A 12,285-nucleotide genomic window follows, 5' to 3' on the forward strand; every position below is an offset into this window, starting at 1 on the left:
TATTTGAAATTGGCCCAATAAATATATTTCACACTTAACATCATATATTTTTGTTATATTTCAGAATATTTTTCAAAGTATTTTTTTCTGTATGGGTCCCCAAAAGTGTCAAAAATATATGTGGCATATATTCCAAATACATTGAAATATATTCTGAAATATAACAAAAATATATGATGTTAAGTGTGAAATATATTTATTGGGCCAATTTCAAATATTTGCATATATTCCAAAATATACTCTGAAAATATATTTCAAATAAATTTCTTTTGTGTATCTAATCATAGGGAAGTAGAAGTGCTAAAAGTGTTTTAGGTTTATCACAGCAGAGTGTAACTCGTGCGAACAGAGTATAGTAATGTGAAACGTGTGTGTTTCATATGGTAACAAAGTGTGGTTTTTAAACAGAAGTGTATAGTTTTTACAAGAGTGTTTAATTATGCAAAGGATCTGTTGTGTTTTGCTAATTGGGTGTGTGGTTGTGCTAACTGTGTGTAGTGTTTTGAAAACACGGGCCCTGTTTTGAAAATCGTGCTTAAGCAATCCAAAAAAACTGTAATAAGCTACCTCAATCAAAATAGTAAACACAAGTACAAGCCAAGAATACTTAGAATACTTAATTATACTTTTAAGTATATCTCGATCAACAAGTATAGGCCAAATATACGAGATGGTCCTCACTGCAGAACATGACATCCAGGGGGAGGAGTTGGATCCAGATTTTCAGGTCAAAATGAAGCTCTACACTCAAAACCATTCACTCTTGCTGAAAAACTAAACTTTGCCCTCAGACATCACACACAAGCCCTTACAAACACACACACTACAACATAGTCTAACACACTGGTGCAATACATTCAAAACAACATTTCCAAAACTGGTAAGTTATGTTGCACACACACACAAAAAAAATTTTTTTCCACTGTTTTACTTTTTTTATTCTCCCCTCTAAATTTTTTACAAATATTTACTTAGATGTGTGTGACCATCATATGACAGTAAAAGAGCACGCACAAACCTTATTCTAATATGTAATTGTATTGGAATGGTAAAGAGTGTTGGTCGTGACAGGAGGGCCTCCACTCAAGGACACAATATGATGAACACGTCTACACAGTAAAAAACGCAGTGTCAAATTAACACTTAAAAAGTGTTCATTTTAACACTACTCCGGATCATATATGGTCCCAATCTATCTAGTGTAAAAAGTACACTGTTTGTAGTGTTGAATTTAGAGTGTTAATATAGCACCTTTCAGTGTAGAAAAATTACACTGAGTGTAAAGTGTTACACTTACAATTGTTGTTCAAGTTTTACACTATGGGGTTTTAACACCCCTGGTGTTGATTTAATTCCATTGCATTACACTATAAGTGTTATTAATAAAGTATTCTGTTCAGTGCAAAAAAAAAATTACAATATTAAATAATCAAGAATCTTCAGACAAGATGTATAAATCCAAAGTTTATTAACAAATGGGCAAAATGGCTCTTTTAAAACATATACCATATGTGTAAAGGTCAAATTATCACATTCACGAGGTGTTGCACAAAAGGAAAAAAGTCAATAAAATGCAAAAAATCATCAAATTTGCCTAGACATGAACAAATATGACAGGTAGATTTGAACAAGATTGCAGAAAACTACTTGTCGACAGTTGTGTAGCATCCATGAATGCAGTTCCTCTTTGTCCCATCAGCGAGCAGGTAGTAGTAGTCTTTGAGTTTACTGCCATATCAGCATCACCGGCAGCGAGCAGGTACGCTGTGTGGTCTCTTCAATGCAATCAAGGTGTTCTTGAATGCTGGTCCCTGCCAAAGACAAAAATAACACTCAAAGTCAGCTCTCCAATTGGCCGTCTTTATATTAGTTTTCCACAATACAATCAACCCAAATGGCAATATTTTTAGGCAGACAATATGTCCAAATTTACCTTTTTGATGACGACAAGGTGTTGTTCAGCTTGATATGAGGACATCTTTCCAGGTCTCTTGCAGCCTTGTGGTGATGGTGGAATCAAATCAAGGAGGAGACGAATCGATGCAAGATCGCTGCCCCATTCTAAATAACAGATGTGACAACTTCAGCAAAAAATGCATGAACGCGTATAGATAGTCTTATTCTGAACTATAGTCTAACCTGAATCATCAGTTTCATCACCTTTTACAGCAGATTCTGCAGTCAATCAGGTCCTTGGAGGTCTTGGGAGAAGCCTTTCCAGGAACTTAGCTGAGGTCTTCTAACCAAAAAATCAAAACAAACAAAAACATTATCAAACAGTTACATAGCATAATGACAACCTCATTCCTCTCTCAGGAACCATTCTGGTCAGATGATTGTGTAGTCACAGAGTAGTGCCGTTCACACCTGGCATTAACATTCATCTTGGGTGACACGCAAGTGAGCAATTCGAAGTACAAGTGTAAACGCACTCAAGACGCATTGAGATTCGATTGTTCTGATGAGGTCTAGGCCACGTTCTTTTATTAAAGGGTTAGTTTCACTCAACAAAAATTATTCTGTAATTTACTCACCCTCATGTCGTTCCAAAACCTGCAAGACTTTCTTTCGTCTTTGAAACACAAATGAAGATCTTTTTGATGAAATCTGAGAGCTTTCTACGCAACTACCACTTTGATGCTTCAAAAAGTTCATCTTAAAATTAATCCATATGAACCAAGCAGTTTAGTCCACATTTTATTTTTCTTCTGTTTATGTTTGTTGATTAATGTTTATATGCGAATAAAAGTCTAAATTCAATCTCATCACAAAGCGATCGAGTCCCTTCCAAAAATTTGGACTAAACCGCTCAATTCATATGGGTTAGATTTATGATCTCTTTATGAACTTTTTAAAGCATCAAAATGGTAATTGTGTGGAGTCTGTGGACTGTCAATAGAGGGACAGGAATCGTTAAGATTTAAAATATATTAATTTGAGTTTCGAAGATAAACGAAAGTCTTTTCATGACATGAGGGTGAGAAATGACAACAATTTTACACTTTAGGGTCAACTAACCCTTTAACTTTTTGTTATAGTTAGATGCATCATGAATTATGGCAATCAAGACACATCAATCACCCAAGACACATGTAAATTCCAGGTCTGAACAAAGGCATTGTGTGGTTACCCAGTTAGGTTTAAATTTGTAAATTAAAATTAAATTTTACATTCGTCATGTAATAAAATTTGTACTGCACAAAGAATAAAATGGTAAATGGTAAATGGACTGCATTTATATAGCGCTTTCACAGACCTATGGCCACCAAAGCGCTTTACATAGCCTCACATTCACCCATTCACACACCGACGGCGGTGTCAGCCATGCAAGGCGCCATCCAGCTTGCCGGGAGCAGCTGGGGTTAGGTGTCTTGCTCATGGTCACCTCGACACTTGGTCAGGTGGAACCGGGGATTGAACCACCAACCTTTCGGTTTGTAGACAACCTACATGAACCACTGAGCCACTGCCGCCCCATAAAATATAACGACACTCACAATTCTGGATTCATCTTCAGCATTCTGTTGCTTTCTTCTTCATGTCTGTTGGTTGCTTTCTGTTGCAATCTCATGAGAGGAGCTTTCTTCACTTGACTAGTCGAGGCCAAATCTATTGAAAAAGGATTTGAAAAAAATATGTCAGTTGAGGCTAATATTTCCAAAATTCAGTAATACAATACAATTTAAATTAGGGCTGTAAATATGGTAAAATAATTGTGATTACCCTTTCTATAAAGCATGGGTGTCAAATTGTAAAATTATTTATATTTATATATTCACACACCTACACTTGAATATTCACATATTCAAGTTAATAGCCACAAAACCTTCTTCACATGGAGGCCTGAAACAGTTTAAATATGCATTTAATTTTTGATTATTAAATACATTTATATAATTTAAACGAGTAAATTGAGCGATAAGGCATCTTAAATTAAACTTGGTGTACTACGTTAGATTTTAAGACTTGTTTATAATTTTTTTTACCCATAATTTTTTAATGATATTTATAATGTGAACAGAAAATACAGATTCATAATAATAAAATACAGACAGATAAATAGTTAGGACAAAATTTAGCCCAAAATAACATGCAGAATGAATTGATATATCAAATATATGATTATTTTGCTGAGAAATACAACAGATGTGCTGATATATGAAAAAATACAGTGTGATCCCATTTTCTTCTATAGTCACTGTATGTTTACAGTGTCTCTCATTAAATATGACCGATTTTGATACGAGTGAATTCTTGAGTTTTAATGTGAATGGATTGCTGTATTATCAAAATATAAAGTGGTCAGACTCTATATAAAATGACAATTTTTAATGTCTAATGTGCAGATGATAATAGCCCAGATCTTTCACAACATGGATTGCTATTCTTCTTTTGCAGGATAAAAAATGTACTTGTTTTCTTGGTAACTAGTTTGTGAATACTTTATTGAATGAATAAACAGTCAATGGGAAAATAAACCTTGTGTTATACAGTTGATTGTCTTCTTTTCAAACTGTGAACTTTCATCTGTAGTGATATGGTCAGGAAGAGTTTACTGCTACACAGGACATGCATCTCTAAACCAGTGATTCACAACTAAAGGGTACGTGAACATGGGCACTTAAAACCATAATTTACTTTTGGTAAAGGAACGTAAACTAAGTAGGCTATATAAAGAGATGTTTTTGGCTAATTGTGTGGATGGCATTTACAGTCAAATATAGTATATAAAATACTGTGTCATAATAATAGTACATAATATATAATCAAATATTTTATGGTTAGAAAATAAGAAATATCAATGATGAATAAATAATGTTGCTCACTTTTTATTCATGTAACGTTAACATATACTGATATAGTGTAATGTAACAGGTGATTTTTCTACTAGCCTGTTCATGGAGTCCTCCTATTGTTGTCCCATACAAATGGCGTAGAAATTAATAAGATAAAACATCCTAAAATACACGATGTATAAACTATAAGTTATCATGTTCATTGTGAGTACAACATTTAACTCGTTATGCTAGCTAGCGCTATGCTAATGTTCAGTCTACGATAAGTAAAAGACATGCGTAAAACAGATTGCCTAAATTTAGAGTAACAGAAAGGCTGACTCCAGCTCCTTTTTCGCCAGCTCCTTATTCGTCGAACTATTCGTTCCACCTTAAAATTTTTTGGATGGTTGTTAACCCCTCCCCCTCGGTGCTTTTGGCCGTATTTCTTAAAGGAACAGTTGTATGTGAATTACAAGCCTGTGGATCGGGCAGCATTTTTCATTTAACAGTGAAAATAAATAGCCTACTCCTGAAAAGATTATCTTGTCTGCCTCTATAAATGGTGTAAGCTATGTGGTAAATTATTATTTTGTAATTACTAAAGGTTTTTTTGTTTTTTTTTAAGTATGGAGAAACGTGACATTATGTTTCCAACTGAGATTTAATATAATGTATTTCTGTTCTTTATTAGAAGTTATCCATTACTCCAGTCTAACATATGCATACATATACATATACATACACATACATTACATACACATACATACATATACAAACATATATACACACACACACACACACACACACACACACACACACACACACACACACACACACACACACACACACAAATACATACTGTATATACACATATACACACATATACACATATATACACATATACACATATATACACATACACACATATATACATATACATATATACACACATACAAACATACACACATATATACATATATATATACATACACACACACACACACACACACACACACACACGTGTGTGTGTGTGTGTGTGTGTGTGTGTGTGTGTGTGTGTGTATACTGGACAAAGCATACTGGAGGTGCCATTACTTTAGTATTTCACAAGTTCTCAAAAAAAAAGGGAACGTAGAGGTATAGATAATTTCATTCTTAAATGAAATCTTGCATTACAACATTTTCTGATGTTTTATTGTTGAAATATGGTACCCAGAACATGCCTCTCCATGCAACTTTATGTGCCGACAAAGCATACTGGAGGTGTCATTACTTTAGTATTTCACAAGTTCTCAAAAAAAACAGGAACGTAGAGGCATAGATGAATTCATTCTTAAACGAAATCTTGCATTACAACATTTTCTGATGTGTTATTATTGAAATATGGTACCCAGAATATGCCTCTCCATGCAACTTTGTGTGCCGACGAAGCATACGGGAGGTGTCATTACTTTAGTATTTCACAAGTTCTCAAAAAAACGGGAACGTAGAGGTATAGATAATTTCATTCTTAAACGAAATCTTGCATTACAACATTTTCTGATGTGTTATTGTTGAAATATGGTACCCAGAATATGCCTCTCCATGCAACTGTATGTGCCGATGCAGCATACTGGAGGTGTCATTACTTTAGTATTTCTCAAGTTCTCAAAAAAACAAGCACGTAGAGGTATAAATAATTTCATTCTTAAACGAATTCTTGCATTACAACATTTTCTGATGTTTTATTGTTGAAATATGGTGCCCAGAATAAGCCTCTCCATGCAACTTTGTGTGCCGACAAAGCATACTGGAGGTGTCATTACTTTAGTATTTCACAAGTTCTCAAAAAAACAAGCACGTAGAGGTATAGATAATTTCATTCTTAAACGAAATTTTGCATTACAACATTTTCTGATGTGTTATTGTTGAAATATGGTGCCCAGAAAATGCCTCTTCATGCAACTTTGTGTGCCGACAAAGCATAGAGAAATGCGTATGACTAGGCTACATCGTTTTGTTTTATTTTGAATGGTTCTGTTTAAAAGTAAAGATTTCTGTAAATAATAGATATATTTCAATTTTGTTTAGGTCTGTGAGGCTAGTAGGCTACCTTATAGGCTGAGTTTCGGTTCATGGATGACAGCTTAGCTCCAGTTCAGGTTCATGGATGACAGCTTAGCTCCATTTCACTCCGGCGCCTCCGTGTCGTGATTATCTATTTTCTGATTTACATTTTATTTAGGCTATTAAATCTAGGCAATTGGTTGATGAAACATAGATTAAAATTAAGATACAATTAATACAAAACAAAATTCGTTTAGAAAGGCTTTGTGCTTTCTGTTTGAGGTCTCTGTGTAAGTTTTAAAGTCTTTTAGTGCCGCTTTCAGAGCACTTTTGTCCGTAATGGAGAACGGTCACGTAACATTGTTTTTCCCTCATAAATGCGAACACAGAAAATAAAAGACAAAAGACATTTTTTAAAAGACAAACCATACATTTTGGATTTTTTTTTTAATGGATTTAGGCTATAGCGTTTTCGAAAAAGAAATTATGGATTTATAGCGTTTTGAAAAGAAAAAATTACTTTGAATTAATCATCAACGATATTGTTGTTTGATTTAATAATCATTGTTCAACATGTTCAGACTGAGGCAAAAAACAACAACATTTTAACAGGATAAGTTAATAAAATAAATAAATAAAGCACTTTAATTGGAATGATTTTAGTGTCTGTGATTTATCGCGGGCTGGGGTCGGGTAACGGGTCAACACTAAAGTAATGACACCTCCAGTATGCTGGATCGGCAAATAAAGTTGCATGGAGAGGAATTTTCTGGGTACCATATTTCAACAATAACACATCAGAAAATGTTGTAATGCAATAATTGGTTTAAGAATGAAATTATCTATACCTCTAAATGCTTGTTTTTTTGAGAACTTGAGAAATACTAAAGTAATGACACCTCCAGTATGCTTCATCGGCACATAAAGTTGCATGGAGAGGCATATTCTGGGTACCATATTTCAACAATAACACATCAGAAAATGTTGTAATGCAAGAATTCGTTTAAGAATGAAATTATCTATACCTCTACGTTCCTGTTTTTTTGAGAACTTGTGAAATACTAAAGTAATGAAACCTCCAGTATGCTGCATCGGCACATAAAGTTGTATGGAGAGGCATTTTCTGGGTACCATATTTCAACAATAACACATCAGAAAATGTTGTAATGCAAGAATTCGTTTAAGAATGAAATTATCTATACCTCTACGTTCCTGTTTTTTTTGAGAACTTGTGAAATACTAAAGTAATGACACCGCCAGTATGCTGCATCAGCACATAAAGTTGCATGGAGAGGCATGTTCTGGGTACCATATTTCAACAATAAAACATCAGAAAATGTTGTAATGCAAGATTTCATTTAAGAATGAATTCATCTATGCCTCTACGTTCCTGTTTTTTTGAGAACTTGTGAAATACTAAAGTAATGACACCTCCAGTATGCTTTGTCGGCACATAAAGTTGCATGGAGAGGCATGTTCTGGGTACCATATTTCAACAATAAAACATCAGAAAATGTTGTAATGCAAGATTTCGTTTAAGAATGAATTCATCTATACCTCTACGTTCCAGTTTTTTTGAGGACTTGTGAAATACTAAAGTAATGACACCTCCAGTATGCTTTGTCTGCACATAAAGTTGCATGGAGAGGCATGTTCTGGGTACCATATTTCAACAATAAAACATCAGAAAATGTTTTAATGCAAGATTTCATTTAAGAATGAAATTATCTATACCTCTACGTTCCCTTTTTTTTGAGAACTTGTGAAATACTAAAGTAATGACACCTCCAGTATGCTGCATCGGCACATAAAGTTGCAATGGTGGGGCTTATTCTGGGCACCATATTTCAATAATAACACATCAGAAAATGTTGTAATGCAAGAATTCGTTTAAGAATGAAATTATTTACCTCTACGTGCTTGTTTTTTTGAGAACTTGAGAAATACTAAAGTAATGACACCTCCAGTATGTTGCATCGGCACATAAAGTTGCATGGAGAGGCATTTTCTGGGTACCATATTTCAACAATAACACATCAGAAAATGTTGTAATGCAAGAATTCGTTTAAAGCCCATGTTGCAGGTTTTTTTTTATTTTTTTTTTATTAATATAACCTTGTATGAAAATACCATGTGAAAAGTAAATGCAGGATTAAAAATTGTTTTGCAAGCATAAGGGCACAAATTTAATAGAAAACGTGACCGTTTCCTTGACCGTGTTGAAAAAACGCTTTTTTTCACCATCGCGTCATATGACGCCACATGAGGTAGTCGTTCGCCGGCTCTGCGCTCAGTGCGGAGTAGGTTGGTTTTCAGTTGGAGCGGTCATGATTCAGTGTGTTTTCGGTGCTTATTGTATTTCAATTAATCATCGTCGTGGTAAATGATTGTGAATTATGGCCTGTCAGGGCATCGAGTACACAGGTTTCCGAATAAGAAAAAGGACGGTGCGATCTTCCGTGCCTGTGTGCGTTTTGTGCAGGGTAAGAGACGGGACTTCACTTCTGCTTTTGCTTTGAATAACGCGGTAGTGTGTAGCGTTCACTATAGACCGAATGATTATAATCCCGGCGATATGTGGACACTGTCCCGGCTCCTTCATCGGGTCACCCGGTGACGGTCCGCCGTCAGCATGTGGTTCGGCCGCCGGCGGGAAACATGACGCTCACGGATCCGTCAGAGATCACATATTGTACATCTGTTTTACAAAATGTGCCTTGTCTTAATTTAATTCATTAACATATCCTACATAAACTTGTAATGCATTTATGTGTTTGTTATTAGTCTGTAGCCAACACTTATTATTATATATATAATATATTATGTTCTATATTTCATTTTCAATCTGTACAAACCGACTTTAATGTTTGTGTTGGCTGTTTCTACATATAAAGTTTTTATACAGTAAGACAGTTGTGATTGTGATCATTTTTTGTATTCATCGTCACCAAATGGGTCAAATCAAAGCCTTTATAAAGTCCCTCTTCCTCTGGAAACTGTCTCCTAATGGCTGACACACACAGCACATGCAGGTAAGGGTCTAAATACTAGCTTTGCCATTGCCTGATACATGATGATAATAATCTGTACAGTATTGTGATCTGAGCATAGTGTTGTACATATCGTCGGCTAACGTGAATACATCTATAAGCTAACGCTGTTCTCTCGCCCTGTTCTCCTCACACCACAACTCACCGTTGTTCTGTCTAACCCTGGCCTGTCCTGCTCACTTGGCTTCATATCAGGCTCATAATTATATGATATCATCATATATATCAATTATATGAATTATATATATCATACGAGTAAACATTTAGGCTACAATTCCCCCAGCTTTCCGAGCTGTCATTGCGATCCATTGCTTTCCTATTGTTTACTTTGACCGCTCTACCTCATGTTGCGTCACTTCCGGTTCGGCGGTTTTCAAATGCGGAAGTAAAATTTTCTCACAAAAACGACTCCAGAAGCCTAAATAGCGTTTTATAAGTATATGTTTATATTTAAATCTAGTTCCTACATTATTTTTCTATACATTGGCTTACTGGGTATTCTAACCTGCAACATGGGCTTTAAGAATGAAATGATCTATACCTCTACGTTCCTGTTTTTTTGAGAACTTGTGAAACACTAAAGTAATGACACCGCCAGTATGCTTCGTCGGCATATAAAGTTGCATGGGGAGGAATGTTCTGGGTACCATATTTCAATAATAACACATCAGAAAATGTTGTAATGCAAGATTTCGTTTAAGAATGGAATTATCTATACCTCTACATGCTTGTTCTTTTGAGAACTTGTGAAATAATAAAGTAATGACACCTCCAGTATGCTGCATCGGCACATAAAGTTGCAATGGTGGGGCATATTCTGGGTACCATATTTCAATAATAACACATCAGAAAATGTTGTAATGCAAGATTTCATTTAAGAATGAATTAATCTATGCCTCTACGTTCCTGTTTTTTTGAGAACTTGTGAAATACTAAAGTAATGGCACCTCCAGTATGCTTTGTCCAGTATACACACACACACACACACACACACACACACACACACACACACACACACACATATGTATAAATAAATAAATATATATATATATATATATATATATATATATATATATATATATATATGTATATATGTGTGTGTGTGTGTGTATACAGTATATACAGTATATATATATATATATATATGTATGTATATATGTGTGTATGTGTGTATATGTGTATATGTGTGTATGTGTATATATGTGTATATGTGTATATATGTGTATATATGTGTATATATGTGTGTATATGTGTGTATATGTGTATATACAGTATATGTATATCTGTATATATGTGTATGTGTGTGTGTGTATGTGTGTATATGTTTGTATGTGTATGTATGTGTATGTATATGTATGCATATGTTAGACTGGAGTAATGGATAACTTCTAATAAAGAACAGAAATACATTATATTAAATCTCAGTTGGAAACATAATGTCACGTTTCTCCATACTTAAAAAAAAACATTTAGTAATTACAAAATAATAATTTACCACACAGCTTACACCATTTATAGAGGCAGACAAGATAATCTTTTCAGGAGTAGGCTATTTATTTTCACTGTTAAATGAAAAATGCTGCCCGATCCACAGGCTTGTAATTCACCTACAACTGTTCCTTTAAGAAATACGGCCAAAAGCACCGAGGGGGAGGGGTTAACAACCATCCAACATTTTTTAAGGTGGAACGAATAGTTCGACGAATAAGGAGCTGGCGAAAAAGGAGCTGGAGTCAGCCTCGTCGGATGTCCGACCTCGAGTATGGCGTCCAGTTTAGGTAAGACTCAAATCAGACCATATAAATATGTTTAACGAGCCAAAATACCATATTTACTGAAATCCTAACTGTAATTCTTTTATTTTATTTTTTTAAATGCGCTTTTCTTCTATCGTAATCTAACGGAGCAACGCAGTTTGTTCGAATACGTTTTCTTGTGAATAATAAGGCAGAGGCATGTGGTAACCCAGCTAGAATTTTTTTGTTCTAAAAATGTTCTGAGAACATTATCTTGAAATGTTATAATAATGTTTTCAGCGGGAAGTTTTATTTTAGAAAAGGTTCTTGTAAAAGGTAGGAAAACATTCTCTAAAAACATTCTAAAAATGTTTAACATTGTTGGAACATTATTCCCTAATGTTCTTATAACATTTTTAGCGGGTAGTTTTATTTTAGTTCCCAGAATGTTCTCCTAAAAGGTAGGAAAACATTCTCTAAAAACATTCAAAAAATGTTTAATGATAACATTGTTGGAACATTATTCCCTAATGTTCTTATAACATTTTTTAGCGGGTAGTTTTATTTAAGTTCCCAGAATGTTCTCCTAAAAGGTAGGAAAACATTCTCTAAAAACATTCTAAAAATGTTTAATGATAACATTGTTGGAACATTATTCCCTAATGTTCTTATAAC

General features: G+C 34.4%; 1 protein-coding gene and 1 long non-coding RNA gene across 7 annotated transcripts in view; one reads left to right on the forward strand and one right to left on the reverse strand.

The window, feature by feature from the left end:
* Window positions 1-1,451: 1,451 nt before the first annotated feature.
* LOC309481010 overlaps window positions 1,452-12,285 on the reverse strand; it is a 60,482-nt gene continuing 49,648 nt past the window's right edge. The window contains exons 1-5 of one of the 6 annotated variants that reach the window (XR_014199830.1): window positions 4,827-5,403; window positions 3,498-3,609; window positions 2,161-2,239; window positions 1,934-2,061; window positions 1,452-1,811 (exon numbers count right to left, since the gene is read on the reverse strand). This is a non-coding gene — a long non-coding RNA (uncharacterized lncRNA). Of the gene's footprint in view, window positions 1,812-1,933; window positions 2,062-2,139; window positions 2,240-3,497; window positions 5,406-12,285 lie in introns of those variants that run through there. The other 5 variants (XR_014199831.1, XR_014199827.1, XR_014199828.1 and 2 more) reach the window with 5 other exon arrangements.
* Window positions 11,501-12,285, forward strand: part of LOC309480846 (interferon-induced very large GTPase 1-like) — a 33,171-nt gene continuing 32,386 nt past the window's right edge. Inside the window, exon 1 of the mRNA XM_082145512.1 lies at window positions 11,501-11,652. Within this exon, the coding sequence (XP_082001638.1) occupies window positions 11,637-11,652 (16 nt within the window). The 5' untranslated portion in view covers window positions 11,501-11,636. The remainder of the gene's footprint in view (window positions 11,653-12,285) is intronic.

Source organism: Leuciscus leuciscus, assembly GCF_965113295.1.
Source record: "Leuciscus leuciscus genome assembly, chromosome: 18".
In the NCBI taxonomy this organism is placed as follows: Eukaryota; Metazoa; Chordata; class Actinopteri; order Cypriniformes; family Leuciscidae; genus Leuciscus; species Leuciscus leuciscus.